This window comes from Pyrus communis, chromosome 12 (genome assembly GCF_963583255.1).
Source record: "Pyrus communis chromosome 12, drPyrComm1.1, whole genome shotgun sequence".
Lineage (NCBI taxonomy): Eukaryota > Viridiplantae > Streptophyta > Magnoliopsida > Rosales > Rosaceae > Pyrus > Pyrus communis.
The window spans coordinates 2,473,382-2,491,920 of NC_084814.1; the positions used below are offsets into that span (position 1 = coordinate 2,473,382).

The 18,539-nt window shown below is 33.6% G+C and overlaps 2 protein-coding genes across 3 annotated transcripts; one reads left to right on the forward strand and one right to left on the reverse strand.

Moving 5' to 3' along the window:
* Positions 1-4,773: 4,773 nt before the first annotated feature.
* Positions 4,774-7,783, reverse strand: LOC137711295 (uncharacterized). Its single transcript, XM_068450522.1, has 4 exons — positions 7,700-7,783; positions 7,439-7,653; positions 7,258-7,354; positions 4,774-4,854 (listed from the first exon to the last, which is right to left on the reverse strand). Exons 1-4 carry the CDS (start codon positions 7,781-7,783, stop codon positions 4,774-4,776), a joined length of 477 nt encoding a protein of 158 aa, XP_068306623.1.
* A 1,955-nt stretch (positions 7,784-9,738) lies between these two features.
* LOC137710907 (probable transcription factor KAN2) lies at positions 9,739-14,781 on the forward strand. Of its 2 annotated transcripts, none has more exons than XM_068450066.1 (6): positions 9,739-10,580; positions 10,713-10,789; positions 12,049-12,094; positions 12,201-12,375; positions 13,390-13,465; positions 14,353-14,781. In XM_068450066.1, the coding sequence occupies exons 1-6, from the start codon at positions 9,899-9,901 to the stop codon at positions 14,500-14,502; spliced, it is 1,206 nt and encodes a 401-aa protein (XP_068306167.1). In that variant the 5' UTR covers positions 9,739-9,898; the 3' UTR covers positions 14,503-14,781. The 2 variants fall into 2 exon arrangements, with proteins under 2 accessions (XP_068306167.1, XP_068306166.1); XM_068450065.1 differs by having other exon boundaries at positions 9,760-10,580; positions 13,393-13,465.
* Positions 14,782-18,539: the final 3,758 nt, after the last annotated feature.

The window sequence follows — 18,539 nt, forward strand, 5'->3', positions numbered from 1 at the left end:
GATATCTGATGCCAATCTGCTGAAAAAAGTTTAATATAAATATATATATTTTTGGTATATTTGTCAACAAATCGCTTGTCGTCTTTAAGAAAAAATGGAAAACATATGCTGATGCTTACTAGTTGAAAAGATATAAAGTTGGGTATAATGTTCTAACATTTAACATGATATGTTAGTAGAATATTAGTCTAGATATCACAAAATTTAACAAAAAGAAAATTCTGATTAGAACACACATTGTAAAGTAATATGATGAGAAGGTGTCATGACATGAAAATATTTCTCACTTGAAACTTGAAAAAGATTTGAGAAAGAAAAAGGGTATTTATAAAGGGTATGTTTGGGCGAGATACTTTTAAGTTTCAAGAAATTTAGGCCAAGTGATGAAGAAATACGCTACAAAACATTAGAACAGGGGAATTAATTATTTACAAAGGTATGTAGGATGAATTCGATAATGACTCCTTTCAAATAGTTATTTGCAATTCCCTTCTACATACTTTTGTAATGATCATGAAGTGCATTTCTACTCTCTCATATCAACATTTGATCTGTGATTCAATCTTTATCAACTTGAAATCAATCCTTTGGAATTTAGAATTCCCTCACTGCACATAGCCTAAAGTTTATGTCCGAACATGAGATTGACAAGGACAAACGGAGCTTGGGATGGAACATAGCAGACAAGCACTTAATTTGAGGCTGAAGGTGAATCATCATCTGATGGTGTAAGATGACTTTCGCATGATTGGTGCAAACAAACTTTATGTCCCAATCGAGTTCTACCTAAAAGCCTTCGGGTAATCTGATATAAGAGTTAAAGAACTCAGACTACGTACTTCAACAGTTTATATAAGGAACTACGTATGATAGGGGTACATTAACAACTTGCGTTGCGCACATGAAACACATAAGGACCAGACGTTCGTAATAGGACACTTCTTGGAAACAAATACTTTCATTTGAACTTATTTCTCGTAAATAATAAAGAATTAATGAGTATGTAATATAACTATTTTGAAGTGTCAATAATAATTTTTAATTATGTATATGCTTTAACATTACTTATAATTAAAACCTAATATATATATATATATATATAATCTTGTTCTTGTTACTTTTTTGAAACTATTTGATTTATGTGCCTTCGTAATATTGTTGTGGTAAAAAAATAGTTCAATAAGAGAAAGCCGTAAAACCACAATCATAGACGTAAATTTTGTGTGATTCACTCGAATTGAGTGTCGGCCTATTGCTTGTTTTCATTTCAAGCTATATATGGGGATTACAATTTTTCGTAGGCTTGGTAGCCCAGAGGAAATGTAAAAGTGTAACCGAGAGAAATACCGTAAAATGTAAGTGAAGGGTCATTTTTGCTCAAAAACCATGGTATAAACAAACAAATGTACCAAAATATCCCTCTCAAAATTCAAACAAACACATGTGCAAGAAATCCCTATCTATATCACTTCTAGGAGAGATACTTTCATGCAACCAAATACGTCACACAGCGAGCTATTACTAGACAAAGAATTTACTTTTTGAACACCTGGTTAATAATGATTAAACAAGTCACACCATTGAGATTGTGTATTGATTGCAAGAGAGGATCTCTCCAATCACAAATAAGGTGTTGTTATTTTGTCTAAACTCTAAACTCATTTGTTGAATTCTATTTCTACTGCTTTTAACATTACAATAATGAGGGTTAATTTCAACCAAATAGAACAACTTTTAAGGCGCTAAAATTGATATTGACTTAGGTTTTCCATTGTGGCGTACTCTTAGAATGGTAAAACGCTCTAATACTATGAAGAAATTTGGATTTCATTATAAAATTAATTGGTAATATGGAGAGTATCCAACTTCTTATAAGCTTATCTAAGGATATTTTCTATCAATATGAAATTTATTCTCAATAATTAAGTAATTAAAGGTGGTTAGCAAACACTCCAAATTTTAACTCAGATTGAGAAATGTTAAGATTCCAAAGAAAACCATATATTGAGTGAGCCAAATTTGTCCATGATTAAGTCAATCATTGAATGAAAAGTCGCAAACATCACAATCAATTCACACTCTGTGCATATATAATTATTTTTATCACGTGATCGCAACTCTCCTCAAGTCAAAATTTTGTGGATCCAGGATGCTCTTTGTCCCTTTTTCTTAACATACAAATTTTTGAAGAGTTTTATTTTATTAGAGCTATGTTCATAGTCTACAGACCAAAAGAGAACTCCTGTGGGAAATTCCTCGTCAAAATCTTTACAGACCTTAAGATTTTGATCATCCTTTTATTTTTTTTTGGTGGTAGCATTTGAAAGCAGATGTTATTTTTATGTGCAATATTCCTTGCATACAAGAAAAAGAGATCAGTTCCATCAAACTCCTTTACAATATTAAAGTTTAATTCATCACTAAATAACTTTTAAACTAATATTTTCTACTTGGATTGAGCAAGAGCGAATTGGGGCTTACCTCTATCCTTAGGGCTGATTTGTAGCTTGGTGTTCCTTTCCTTTAATTTGTTTAAGCTCCAGTTGGACTTGTAGGTGTGTACACCATTTTTTCTTGACTAAATTTTTATCCTTCGAGAGTTTTTATGGCAAAGTATTAACGAGGCTATCCTTGAATATTTGTTCCTGATACAATCATATAAGAAAGCTTATCTAGCAGCAATAGGTAAGGAAATATCCCAGTATCTTAAAGGGAGTGTCTTAAGCTTGTAATATTATTATCAAGACAATTTCTCTCTCGATGGACATGCGCTTCTGAAATTTTGAGAAAGAAGATCCCTCCCTTTATGTAATTTGTCCTCTGAATGAAATTCAATTTCTTGATTAAATATAAGATATTACTATTTTGGGGACAATCTCCTTGGTGTATATTGTGCACTGTGTCGAGTTCTATAGTAGAATCTATGTGGGGTTGATCTCTCAGTAATGAACAAATGGAGAAGAAAAAACAAAACAAGAGAGTTAAAAAATATAAGAAATTAATTAATTAAAAATAAAAAACAATGCATGCAAAGCTTGCCGTAAGTGTGCTCGATCGAGGTTGTCCGACTGAGCTCCTCAATAAAAGGTAATAAAAATATTATTACATTTTTCTGGAGAATATAATAATATTGAGGAAACAAAGCACTATGATGAAATCAGCAGACCTAGCTTACTAAAATAATAATGACTTAATTAAAGATTAAAAACCATTAGGTTTAATGAGAAGGTATTAATGTAAGATTCCTCCTTGACCTCTTTGAAATGGCCAAAAGTCTAGGAAACATGAAACAAAGACTAGTACTAAAACTCTCGGTATTGATAGAAAAGATGCTTCTACAAATACAAATATACCTAAAAAATTCCTCAAAAACATGTTTGTACAAAACCCTATTTTCAATTTCCGAGAAATGGTTGACATTGATCGATCCAAAATCGATAATCTTAATTTATTAAACTAATAATCATTTTACTTAATGAAAATATCATCAACTTCATCGATTACCAGCAGAGAACAAATTGTCAGTCTTCTATGCCGTTCCGTGTTGGTCGCCGCAAAATTATTCGTAATTTTTTATAAGAAATTAGTTAATAATTAATACCAATTAAACAAGTTATAGTGTGATTAATTATTTAAATGTTTAGAACATTACTTCCAATACTGTCTCTCAGGAACCCTAGAAAAAAACAAATTGTTCTTCTATCCAATGCCACTGCATATGCTACCACTCGATTACAAATTTTGGAAGGCTCAAGTTTGGAGTCTCTTTGTTTGACTTGGAAAGTAGAGATAATGATCGAAAGATGGCCATACATTTTTTCTTTTTGGAACAAGCTAAAATTACAGCGAGGGATCGAAATGTTTACAGACATGTAATACTAGTACATATATCTTGTATAATGGAACGAGGAAAGTGTGAACATCGATTATAATTATAATAATTAATACCAATTAACAAGTTCAACTGTTATGTTGGCTTCATGAAAGACATATTTGTGAAAATCTGTCCTAAAATGAATGATGTCTTTAATAATTGACTTAATTCTCCAAGAAAGTCGCGTCTTGCCATTGATAATGTTGATGAGGAACTATGAATCTCCTCCACCTGAATAAGACATACAGCTTCTGCTCGCATAACTGAAGCAAAACCTAAAGGAGTTGCTCTTGCAACTACAGTCTGACCTGCATATTTCTTATAAAATGTTCAAAAAGAGAGCAACAGTTTTTCCTAGGAGCTCTCTGTTTAGTGCATTTCTAAAGATATTAGGCCATTTCCAATGGAGAGGGCTAAAGGTCCAAAAGCCAAAAAATGACTTGATTTGTCAAAATACTCATCTTCAATTACCCAAGGCTGGGCTATAATTTTATAGAGCGCACCAGACCATTATTTGGCCAAGGGGACATCACGTTGGCCAAATGTAGCCTCCCTCTAAGCCCATTTTTTGGGGCTCAGCTCATCAGTTGCAATAATTTTTTTCAAATTCAACGACTATATTTGAAATTAAACATCTAAAGGTGATTCAATTGAATTAACCAATAAAGTTAAATTATAAACTTAAAACTAATAAATTATTGAGAGGACAATGTTTAGCGCATTCGGTTAGAGATGTTATATGACTATGGCCTGATATTGTTCATTTAAAAATAAAATATTTTGCAGGACTATAATTCTGAATGTGCTATGTTTAGTCATTTCGGTTAGAGATGACCTTATTAATTGATACCAAGGCCATGGACCCCGAGTCCCTTCTAGTTCTTATTGGGTTTTATGGGTCATGGCTCGTCAAGGTCCCAAGTTGTTGGTTGGTTTGAGAGTTTTGACAGTCTCTTGGTGAAAGAGGAGGTACTTGCCCACTGAAAAGATAAGAAAGAAAAGAAGTAAAAAAAAGGATTTTAGTGAAAAGGGTAGGGTCCCAAATTTGTCTACGGGGAGGCACAGATGGGTGACTGAACCAGAAACAAAGGTAACACATACCGAATACCGATGTTTATTGGCAGTGGTTAAAGGTATTAAAAGCCTTTGCATCATCTTTCAATATGCCCAAGATAATTGATTCTACTTTTTTCATCAAAAGGGGAAAAAGAAAAGGAAGAAAAAAATTATACCTTTGCTTCTCACAATGGAACTATGTCTTTGCTAACAAGTTTTCAACTTTTTGTGCAACAACCAGTCCTTTTGTCTAAGAATATAGTTCCTCTCAATAGACTAACTAAATTTCTTACAATATGTTTGTGTAATTTTGGCCTTAAAAGAAAACTTTTAACCACATTTTATCAACAAAAAAAAAAAGTTAAAAATCTTTTACCACATAAAATACAATTCGTTTATTTGTATAGATTTTATAACAAAAGATATTTCTACTCTAAATACTAAACTAAGGGGAGGGAAGAGCGTTTAGACTTGAAATGCGGTGGGTTAAAAAGGAAGACCTATCCACCAAAGCAATCTACCACTTGCGACCAAATACGGTTCATTTGATAGAACATTTCCTACTTTCTCATCTAGAAAAGTAAGAATTAGAGTAAAAGAGGAGAACAAGAAAAAGAATGGAAAACAGAAAATATTAAACTAAGAAGAGGCGGGAGAACTGAGTTTCTAAGATCTATTAATTACAAGTGCAGAAGAATATAATTAGATCCTAGTATTATATGAAAAAAATACTATATTTTTAGTTGAGTTACTAGCTGAAAAGTCATACTATTTAATAGTTGAAAGGATAAAAATGTCCGTCCCAACAAATATTTACAATCCTAAAAGAAATAAATTAGGTTTCCGGACATGTAATTGAGATTAACTAATTCCAATAATTAATTACGTAGTGTAAATAAATAAATAAGAATGATATAATCTCATTTACATATATGGTTTGTTGTAAATCGATAACCAAACAAAAACAATAGGCGAATGAATTATACTTACAAGAAATTTTAGCCTTGCAATACCGCTTTGTAGGATTATCCTTGAGTTTGTATTCACCTTCTTCAAGAATAGGACAATGTTCTTGAACTCCACTAATGTTGAGCCTCTAGGAGTATTCAAACTAATACACCAACGACGAATGGTGTAGTGAGTAATTTGATATCGAAGTATACGTGATATAGTCATAATAAATTCTCGAACCTTAATTGCAACGTTTCTTACAAGATTTATGTGTTTTGAATGATGTCAAATCACATGTGAATATCTTAAATCACCATGATGCATCTCATATTTAAGCGGTTCCTACAAAATATAACTTGATAAAGAATTACTCTGCTCAAAGATTCTAGAGTTGGTTTTGACAAAAAATAAAAAAATTTCTAGAGATGGATCTTCAAGTGGCAATGCTGGAAATTGCTGCTCACCATTTGAATTTCTGGCCCCATAGGCCAATGTCGCTAGGAATTGTCACGGACCATCGTCATTGGTGCTAGAAAAATTGTCACCGAAATTTTTTTTTTTTTTTTTTTTGGCAGCCGTCGGAATTTTCTTTTCAAATCGCCAGACATTTGTACTTTAGAAGCACATTGTCCTATTTAATATACATTGGTAGCCCATCCATTCAGCAATTTACCACAAGATCCCTAATTTGTGCAACATTCTTTTAATCAAGATTTCATTCAATTTCTAGTGAAATATATCTTTGGAAGTCAAGTTTCAATTCATATCCCCTAGATTTTGTCTCTAATTGTAATTGGTAGAAAAGATAACCGTTGGCACATTGTGGTAATTAAACTTTGTACGCCAGACATGCCCTGTTGTATGGTGTCACAGGACAAATCGCAAGGTGTGGTATATGTTCTTGTAAAAAAATTGACCATTGTTCTTCAACCCAGCCTAACATTTTCTGTTTGCTACACGTGGTTGGTGACCAGAGTGCAAGGCAGTTTTTAGTACCTGAAAAGACATGATTACCCCTATTACATGCCATTGTTCTTACATTATGTAGATGTAGGTCTCGTTTGGTTTTGCTTTTTTCACAAAAAAAAATTACTTTACTTAAAGTTAAACAATAAAAAGTGTTTGGTAAAAATAAAATATTATACTTATTTTTAAAGCAATGGTCTTCCGACATCAACTTTTAAATACAACATGCATGTTACTTTTAAAAGCTCCTTATTATAAAATTATAAAAAGCAGAGTTGAGTCTTTTAATGAATATTTTTAATTTATGAAATACCTTCATTAATTTTGAAAATAGCTTTATTTATCCTTCTACGTACATTTTACCCTTGGAAAATAAAGTGACCATCACAACTTATCATTATTAATCTTACATTATCACTACCATTACCACCACCATCGTTGCCATTAACACCACTGTCATGTTCGTCACCACCACCACTACCATCACTACCACCATCACTACCACCACTAAAACCAAATTGCCACCACTAGCACCACAACTGCCATTACCACCACCATGTTGTCATTACTGTCGCCATAACTATCACCGACATTGCCACCATCACACTCACCACCACTACCACCCCAACCACCATACCCTTACTATTGTTGCTGCCATCACCATCACCATCACTAGCCCCACTGCCGCCGCTACTGTTATTGCCATTGTCGTCGCTACTACCTACAACTACAACCACTAGCATTACACCATTATCGCCTACCACATCCAACAACGCTGCAACCACCACCCTACCGCTACCACCATGCTACATGTACACTCCAACTACCACACCATACTATTGGAACCATTACCACACCCCCACTATTGTCGCTGCCATCATCGCCATTTCCACCGCTCGTTGCCACCACCCCCACTACTATGTCTATTTTTGTCATTATATACAATTATATCATTTTACATTGAAAATTTATCAAACGTTTTTACATTGCTTTTCATACTCACAACATTTTTAAAAATACATTTTATCAAACACTCAATTGCTTCATTTTACTGTTGATTATTTCTAAAGTACAATAGAAGCACTTTTTTTAAGAAAAAACACATCAACCCCTAACTAGCCCGTAGATTGGTAAATTTGACTTTCCCACTACCCTCTCACATTTGGAAGGACCATCCTTACAACTAACCGCCACAAGCATGGTACCTTCAATTAATTTCTCTCCACATTTTGGGGTCCATGTGAAAATTATTCTCTGGAAAGAACTTATTTAAAAGCATTTTTATATGACACGTCGAAATTTTTAATAAGAATGTTAGTTGTTCATAAGTGCTAAAAACGTTTCTTAATTAAAAGAAGTACATAGCTGATTTTTTTTTTTTTTTTTTTGAAAAACCCTTCGAGTTTTTTTTTAATCAAACAGAACTTTGAACATTTCTGTCAAACATTATCAGAAGTGCTTTTGGTGATTTAAAAGAAATTTTAGTTATTTTAAAAGCACTTTCAATTATACACATCATTTAAAAGAAAAACTGAAAGACATTTAAAAGAAGACTAAAAGACATATTCCTACATTTGTGTCAATCAAAGTCAACATGTGTATACAAAAATAATTCATAAAAAACAAAACAAAACAAATTATTGCACACATGTCAATCTATTATAAGCGAAGTCAGAATCCATTAGATCCTTACATCTAATTGTTAATTTTTTAGACTACTTTGTATCAAATTTTTCGGGCTACTCAGTGGTACTAAAACATACCATAGAAATTAATTGAAAAGTCCAGCTACAATGGTATTTACACTCAGTTTGTATGAGTTTTATGCAAGATTTAACTCTGCAAAGATACATTAAATCCTTATATGAAGATCGAACTCTAGAGTTTTATGACTGGTACCGACCATGAAAGAAAAATTATTAGAAGGTATAAAAGACATTAATTTCTAAAAAAAAAATTAGCTAAATATTATCCAATGTTGGGTTTAATCTTTATAGTTAAACAAAAAGAAGAATGATGTCGTTTGTGGAAATTAATTAAAGTTCATCATCATGATGGTGATGATCATGACTCTTTGGTGATTGAAAAAACAAACAAAGACTCAAGGTGGAGAAAATTAGAGACAATTATTCTAAACCCTAGACCGTGGAAATTAGTGTTCAATCATAAACAAACCAAGGGGTTTGTTGGTCTTAGGGTTTATAAAAAGGAGCACAAACAAACCAAAGGTTTCTGTTCAAAGACTCTGTTTACGTGTGGGGGGTAGAAAAAGTTTTACAAACATGTGTTGTTGAAGTCTTGAAGAGGGGCATACGCACACGTTAAAGTTCATTTACACTCAAATTTTCTTTTTTGGCTTTCTTTTTCCTTTCTCCTCTAAAGAAAAGGCATCACAGTACTTTTATATATAGTTATACAAAATACCACAAATCCGTGTAAAATTTAATTGAACAAATATTAAATAAATATTACTACTTAATTACCCTTTTTTTTTCTTCAAAAATAAAGAAGGAATCAAGTGATTAGAAAGAAAAAATGTGTCATACTTTATTTACTGTTCATCTTTATATTGCTTTCTTACCCTAGCTAGTAGTGGTACCCTACCCCCACGTCCACAAAAGAAACAAACACCTTCCCTTGTTTCTCTCTCTTAATTTCTCTTTCTATAGAGCCCCCCTCAAGTGTCATTTTCTCACATATACTTCACACAAACCATTCACTTCATACCTTGTCATTTCTCTCTCTCTCTCTCTCCCTCTCTCATCTCAATCTGAAAGCTCTCTGCAACTACCCCCACACACAAATTGATCAAACCCCATCTACACAAAATACCCAGAAATCTCTCCAACACCTGAAAATCTCTAACCCTAATCAGATCACCAAGGAAGCTATCTACCTAGCTCACACAATACATATATACAAACACACAGAGTTATTTCTCAGCACAAGGAAGAAGAAAGTGCTCATAAATATACAGGAGGGAATTGTAAAGTAGCTAGATATATCTGTATAGGGTTTAGGAGAAGGAGATTAAGAGAGGGAGGTGGGTTGATGGAGCTGTTCCCTGCACAACCGGACTTATCTCTACAAATTAGCCCTCCAAACAGCAAACCCTCGTCCTCCTCCTCATCAACTAGTTGGAGGAGAAGCAGTCATAAACGTCATCAGGAGGGGGTGGATTTGGGGTTTTGGAGGAGAGCCTTGGACTCCCGAAACTCCACCTCTGACGAGCTTTCGAATACCAATCATCGTCCTCAACACTACAATAATATTACAGCCGGTACTAGCTGTAATGGTGTTAATGGCAATCTTTTCCATCCCTTTCAGTTTCAGCAAAGCCACTACTTTCCCCAAGTTCCCCAAGCAGATGTGCAACAAGAATTACAGCAATCGGATGAGCTGCTTGGGTTTTTGAGACCCATCAGAGGAATTCCACTGTACCAAAACCCTCCTCCTCCTCCCCCTAATAATTTCTTCCCATTTTCTTCTTCACAAAAGCCAGTTAATTTCGACAATAATACCGCAACCTCCACCTCTACAATTACTAGTTCAACCCCACTATTTCAGGCAGCTGCTCATCATCATCATCAAGGTCATCATGGCGGTCTTCTAAGATCCCGGATTTTCTCTCGCTTTCCGGCCAAACGGAGCATAAGAGCCCCTCGGATGCGTTGGACTACTACTCTTCACGCCCGCTTTGTTCACGCCGTTGAGCTTTTGGGTGGCCATGAAAGTCAGTACTGAGCACTCACTCTCTCACTCACTTCTAATTCTTTTCATTTTCTTGCTTCTTTTGTTTTTGTGTTAAATTAATAATGTTCTGCTAATTTATTGATGAAGTTGGTTTTTATTTAATTATGATTAGGGGCTACACCAAAGTCAGTTCTTGAGCTTATGGATGTCAAAGATCTCACATTGGCACATGTTAAATCTCATTTACAGGTAACAACCTATCTTTAATTCTCTTTTTTATGCGTCTTCTTCTTCTTCTTCTTCTTCTACTTCTACTTATATTGGTAATTTTGTGCAATAGAGAGCTTAGGAACACCTTTGACTGCATTTGTGTATATAGCTAGCTAGCCATGCATGTTTGGCTTTTGTTCTAGCTTCCATCTTTAATTAATTTAGTTCTTGAAATTTTGTACTACGTTTAATTAACTTGAAGATTGCAGTTCTCTCTCTCTCTCTCTCTCTCTCCGAGTTTAAGATTTTTACAAACTTCATTAGTTAGTTAATATTATACATTAGGAAGGTGCTAGCTATGTGTTAATTATTATATATGTGTGTGTGACAAACTCCAATGGCGTTGTTTCTGTGCAGTGCCGAAGAGACTGTTTTTCTTTCTATTTGCGATAGATTTTATATAGATAGATTAGATCTGATGGCTCTGCTTCTTCTTCTTCTGTAAGCTCATAATGAACAGCTTTTTGCTTGGAAGAATGAACCATCCATCCCAAGTTAGTGAGATAAATAATCAATGCTCTCTCTCTCTCTCTTCTCTCTGGCCTCTCTCTCTCTCTTCTCTCTGGCCTCTCTCTCCTCTGTAGAGGTAGAAAGAGAGATGAAAAAAAAAAGGAAAGAGAGAGAGTATGCTACTGACAACTGAGATGTGAGATGCATGCATCGATTTCAGATATTGAGTAAGACAAAGCCCAAGGAATTCAAAAATAAGTCGTCGTAGCTTGTATAGTATAGCCAAGCCGATCCTGACAAGCTCAAAACACTCCATCCATCAATCTATCTTTTGTATTTATTTAGAAAATTATTATTAGTATTTTAAAAATTTTATTTTGTACTTCAAATTTTTTATAATTAAAATAAAAATACACTTATAAATAATGTGATTTTTAAAATTGCTAATAATAGTTTCTTTTATTTATATATATAATATATTTATTAAACAAATATATATAAAGAAAAAGAAACAAATAAACAAGTACACAAACATCATCATTTCTCAATGATATCTTCATCAGATCAGATCCATGGGTTCCATTCTAACCACACCTTGTCCTGCATCTCTAACCATAGTTATTTAACCGACATATTCATATGCATTATGCATACATTATTTCTGTATGTATTTGTACTGTTTTTTTCATTTGGTCAAATTACGTCCCAAATTATAAGTGTAATGATGTATTACCTATGCTAAACATAAATGATTATTTTTTTATTAATATTTATTCCAAATATTGCAGATGTACAGGACGGTGAAAACCACCGATAAAGCAGCGGCCTCTTCAGGTTAATAGTTAACGTCTCTACTTTTTCTAGAAAATAATATTGTGGTATATTTGTTTTATTTTAAGGGGTTCTTAATATTAATTAATTTTATCATTCTGTGGCACAGGACAAAGTGATGTATATGAAAATGCTTCATCTGGGGACACCACTGAAGACATAATGTATGAACTTCAGAACCCAAGAAGGTCTTGTGAGCAGCTACCATCAGCTCAGCATGGATCAAGATCGACTACTGTTCAAGATAATAAGGAGTACTACGGCCTCTGGAGCAATTCTTCAAGGTAACACACTAATTAAACGCTAATTAAATTGCATATTAGTATTGATTTTTTGCACAGAGACCAACAAAAGGGACTTGCATGTCGCTCTTCTCTATTTTTATTTACTTTACTATTTGGTTGTTGATGATGAATTCATTTCTAGCCTTTGGTTTGAGTCAGTGAAAGAAAAATTAAGGGATAAGACAAAAACATTGCAGCCAATATTTCAATGTATATATATGTTTGTTGTTGTCTAGGTTGCCTTGTGTAACTGTTTAAACATCAATTAAATATGCGTGCATGGCGCTCATACTTGCATGCAAGAAATCACAAAAAGAGTAAGTAATGATGATGATTTCATTTTTGTCAGTCTCAGTGCACCACAGAGACATCCTAGAAAATTGACAGAAACTCCATATCTAAGATCATGATAGGGTAATTATAACCTCTTTCATCAAGTGGGCTGTGGGTACATGGTGAAAAGAAAGTAAAAAGAAACGCACCCACACTCGAGTGATCTTGACCCAAAGAAACCTCTAGCTAATGTTCCAAATTTCTCCAAGATTTGGGACTCTCATTTGACTATCAAAAATCGATGGAGATATCTCTTTCCTTTGGATTTTGTGGGGCTTGAATATAGAGCTATGTATACGTATGTATATATATAGAGAGAGAGAGACGTACATATACATGCATATATGATCAAAAGGGGCCTAAACTTTAGAAAACTTAGGGCCAAAGTTAAACCCTAGCAGAAATCTTTGTGCCAAAGCTGTAAGCCCTTTGAAAGTTTCTTGTAGTCCGTGAATTGTTAGCTACATTCATTCATTTGAATAGTGAATGGATGTCACGTGGGAGTTCAACTTTATTTCAATCAGCACAAATGTAAAGATTAAAGTGCGAGCGGAGAGAGAGAAAGATGTATATAAATAAGACACAAGTAAAAGATTGCTTTCTTTTTTCTCAGTTTGCTTTTTCATCTGCATGCATGGCTTCCACTGAAAGATAATATTCTCTCAATCTGTTGGTTTGCAGCAGAGAAGCTTGGGTGCATGCAAACCCAAAAGATTCTGCACCTGCAAATATTATACCATCTCTCGATGATCAGGAGGTACCAATTCAATACTTTTTGAATTTATGTACATTATTTCCAAACTATGCACATTAAGATTTACCTTGCAATGTTTTACGCTTTTCATGTATATATCACTTATATATATGTATATAAATGTCATGTCATGGAATCAATGAACAAAATTAAAGGTAATTGTGTTTCCATCTTGTTTCCACCAAGTCGTGCACATTACACATTTAGAGGATAAAAGGGATAATATATACGCTTTTCAAAAGCTGGTTCCCTTAAAAATTGAAGGGTTAATTCTGTCATATTTCACATGTCCTTTGTGATATGCAAAACCTTGTTCATTATTCTCAGTATATATATTTTCCATGTAAATCTTCCACTAGTGAAAAAAGGGAAATATATAAATAAGTAAAAGGTGAAGCCTTTTTCTCCCATTTATTTAATATAAATTTACAGAAAACCCTCTCATTCATCGCAATATTTATAAACTCCTAGCCCTAGATCGAAAACCTAACCCATTTGACGCACAAGCCCCATAGGTTGACCATGCATGAAATTGGAGACTAGCTATTGTCACGAGATGAATTATATATATAGCAAAATACATGGTCAAAGGCTATCACATGAAGTTTCCAACAAATATATATATGATAATTGATGAAAATGTAAAGAGCTATATAGCTATAGAGAGAATAATGTTTTGGGAGTTGCTCAGTTTGTGCAGGCTTTCTACTTTCTACTGTACTCTTTCAAAGTTTCTCTTTCCTTTGATAAATTAGTGTTCAATTATTCCAAGTGGGAGCAGTCAAATGTCCTTTGATTCCCGCCTTCCCAGTTCACACATATCTTTTGTTTGGCTTTTTATTCTTTTTTTGTATATTTATTTATAATTTTGCATAAATATTTTGTTGCAGAGGGAGGACACGAACATGATAGATCCAAAAGGATTAAGTTATGAGAAAATATCAGATATAAGCAGCTCCTCAACAACCATTTCAGCTGGAGGGACAAGCCTAACCCCCACGAAACCCAATTTGGAGTTCACTTTGGGCAGGTCACATTGAAATTGAATAGGGATATAATTAAATTAAATTAAACCTAATTCAATTTCTATGTTTTTAAATTCAATTTCTATGTTGTTAACTTCAATATATATAAATATTAAGCCTCTGGTGTGTGGATGAATGGGGGCTGCCGTGGGAGAGATAAGAATCGGGTACCGCTCTCAGAAATCAGAGGAAAAGAAACAAAAGAAAAGGAAAAGTAAAAGGAGAGTTAAAGAAAGACAAGGAGACAAGAAAGACAGAAAAGAAAGCAACAAAAGGAGAAAGGGTGGAAAAAAAGCATGTCCTTCCTATCAATCTCTGAGATCCTATTCAATTATATTATTCGTACGTAAATATAATCAATGGAAAACTAATTGGTTTTTGTATGTTTATGCACTGATCAGAGAGAAAGAGAGCGCTTTAACCAAAAGTATCAGGTGATCCTTGGTAATTGCAATGGAGCATTTTACATTTAAAAGAGCAACCCCAAACTAATAAGTCTTTCTGTGTTGCAAGGTTCAGGAAAAGAATGTTTAGCGTACGCAACCATACTCTTGCTTTGCTAAGCGGTTATTTTCACGACTTGAACTCGTGACTTTTTGATCACAAATGAGCATTTTATAATAATGTATGAAATATATTTTTGTTTTTTAAATTTTACCAAAGCGTTGGGTTCGAATTGAGCAGCACTATCATTTACCAAAAAAGAACGAAAGAAAAAAAGCAGTACTATCACATGCTTTACACTTTACGGACAAAGGGAAACAAATAATGAGAATACAAAGTTATACAAAAATTTTCTTTTCGGTCAAAAACTTCATACTAAAATTTGTGAAGCAAAGATAAACATCTACTACATGTTGTAGAATTGTGTTCTTTATTAGCTTCAACTGGACCTAAAGGCAAGTCTCAATCAATGGACTTGCAACTTTCTTTACTCATTAACCTCATCATGTGTTCCTGTGAGTATGAGATGATGCCAAATTCTTCAACCTTCTTTGGTTGCTCTAGGCCAAGATTTATTCTCATGAGGGTTCCAGTTATTCCAGATTATCTGCTCCTTGTTTCGTATTTCAACTGAGGAAGATCTGCAACGGGTGCTAAAAGTGTAGTCTTGTTATTGTGGTAGCATTGGTTGATAAGGTCTCACCAGTTCGGGATGTCCCCTATAATATTAATTAGAACTATAATTGTCCACGACGAGTTTTCGTATTTTGAAAATGTAGCATTATAGTCAATACAAGCAAAAACATCTTTTTCAATCTAAGCAATTAAGCTATCACTCAATCACTGATCTCACATTTTGTTGTAGAGTTAGACTGACATGGTAGTTAGGGTATTCCTCTTCAACCCACTTTGTCTCAGATTCAAATCTCTTTCCAAGTGTAAATTAAGTAGTAGTATCGCTTGTGTGTGTATATATATAATCATGCGGAAAACTGACTTTTCCACTTTGCAGTTGAAATCGGGCAACCGGTAAAAGCAAAGTCAATGTAATAAGTAAATACACATGATTAAATGATAAATGCACCCATTTCTCCACCATCGTCTTCGCAACACTAATAATTTCATGCAATTGAAAAAAAATCATTGACCGAATATATGTCCCAAGTTGATCTACAAGTGCTTGATTTATGCGAAAAATTTGAGGAAAAATTTGAGAAAGACAATGTTTTTGTTTGTCAAAAGCTACTAACAAAAACATGCCAAACAAATAAGCAATTAAGTATTTAACTCATTAATCGATCATCTAATTTCCCAACTTGCTCATTGATGACATAAGCAAAGCCCTCCACACGATAATGATGATGGTATGTCTTTGTTGTAGCATTACGTCGTGACCTCCCTCCATTTATGTATGTCTCATCCATTTAAGAACCTCAATGTATATGATGTTTGAAATAAAAAGAAGATGCTTGATCAACCAAAATATCAAACCTTCCATTCCTCATATAGCATAGTTGTTGCTTATGCTTTGACTAAATTCATTGCCTCACACTCTCTTGATATTTCTTTTGTAATGTTTGTGCCAATTGCGACTCCTAAGACCAATCTCTCAAAAAATATGTAAAACACAAAATCAAAAAGTTTGTATTTGTAACAATAACGTGCTTCACTTATAGTATCGTTGTGGCAATCATCTGTAACCATTTCAATACATTCACAATAGATAAGAACTTGGAAATCAAACCAAGCATTCTGCCATAATGTGAGTTTTAACGTGTATCACTAGCACATTTGAGACTATTTTCATGATTTAAGCCTCATTCAATTGGTAGTAAATCATTTTCCAAATGTATCATGACTTATGCTTACGTGATACTCCAACAATATTAACTACATTATTAGTCAAAGAGGAAAAAGTGAAATTTCTGCATATTATCTTTGATACGACAACAAGATCTAGTCAAAGTTGATGTGCAAAATAATGAACAAAAAAAGACACAAGGTTGATCTCAAGCTAAACAATTAACCTGTCAGTAAGCCATTGATCTCTTATATTGTGTTGAGGCATGAGCCCTTAATAATATTCATGGCGAAAAATGTTTTCTCCATTAAATCAGTTGCAACTGGTAAATATTAAAGTCAATACAATAAGCAAATAAACACGATAAATTGATAGATGAACCCTTTCTCTCTCCACCATTGTCTTTGCAAGACTAATAATCCCATGCAATATTTGAGAATTTTTTTTTTTTTTGAAAAATAACTTGAACAAGACGAAGTAGCTTCTATTTGTCAAACACTACAAACGAATCATCTAGACTCAAACATGACAAACAAATAATCAACTTAGTATTTAACTCATCATAGCGATTATCTAATTCCGTAAGTTGCTCATCAATAACATAAACAAAGCGCTCCACTCGAAAATGATGATCGTTGGAGCATTACGCTGTGATCTCCCTTCAATTTGATATATCTCATCCATTTTAGGAACATCGATATGTCCTTTCAGGATTTGGGTTAGTATATGTCAAGTCTATGCAACTTATATAATCTGCAGTACACGTTTCATTTTCTTATTGGGTGAAAAATAATGTACCCCACAATATATGTACAAGTAATGAATAAAAGGCAATGCCTGATGAAGTATATGGGGAAGTCACTCCCAATGCCTTCACTTAAGGCGTACCTTTTGAGAGCAAGGCACAAGAAAATAGATAAGGAAGTTGTGGTTGAATTATTGTCTGTTGAGCAATGATTTTTTTTTTAATTTCTTTTAAAGAATTAATGTTTTTGTGTCAATGATTCTTGTTCTAAAATACGAGGGTCCTACACAAAAAGTACATAGTCTCTAGGGCGGCCATATATCATATCGTTTTTTTCTACAATAAAACGGAAGTTCTTCTAAAAATTCTAAGAAGATGCTCTTATATATGATCATTTTAGTGGATTTTCATAAACTCATACACAAAGTCAATATTTTAGTAAGAAATTTCTATATATATATAGTTCTCTACTATTGAAGGATCCTTCAGGGACAACTTGTGAGACTCACTCAACTATTCTCTACGATCTAAACTATCAAAATTTTAGTTCATTATTCATAGATCATCTTATGATAAATTAGACAAATTCAAAATCATTAAAACATCAAATTTTGGTAAAGAATATAGACTGATACAGTGCTTTAAAGAAACACTTGAATAACCACCTTTTAACTACCTGTCATAAGGTTTCTGATTTGGGTATTTTTTTTTTTGTAGAAAAAACTCTTTAAAGAAATACCTAAAAAGATAAACCGTTTGATCGTTAAATTTCAATATGATGATTGCCCTACAAGTGCGTTCTAGATCCCTCAACTGAAATTCATTTTTTGTGAGCGAGTGTATAGGGTTTAGGATAAGAATTGATGGTAGAAGTAGATTGTCACATGTATGGATATTACAAATCAAATTGAGACAAAAACAAAATAATCAAGAAAAAGGAAAATGAGAAGAAACTATCAAAAGAGAGAGAGAGGACCCCAAAACCCTTGCAAGTTTGCAACACTTGTGTAGGCCGAAATTCCCGCGGGAGCCAATAAGAAGGTATCATTCTTTTTTCTGGTC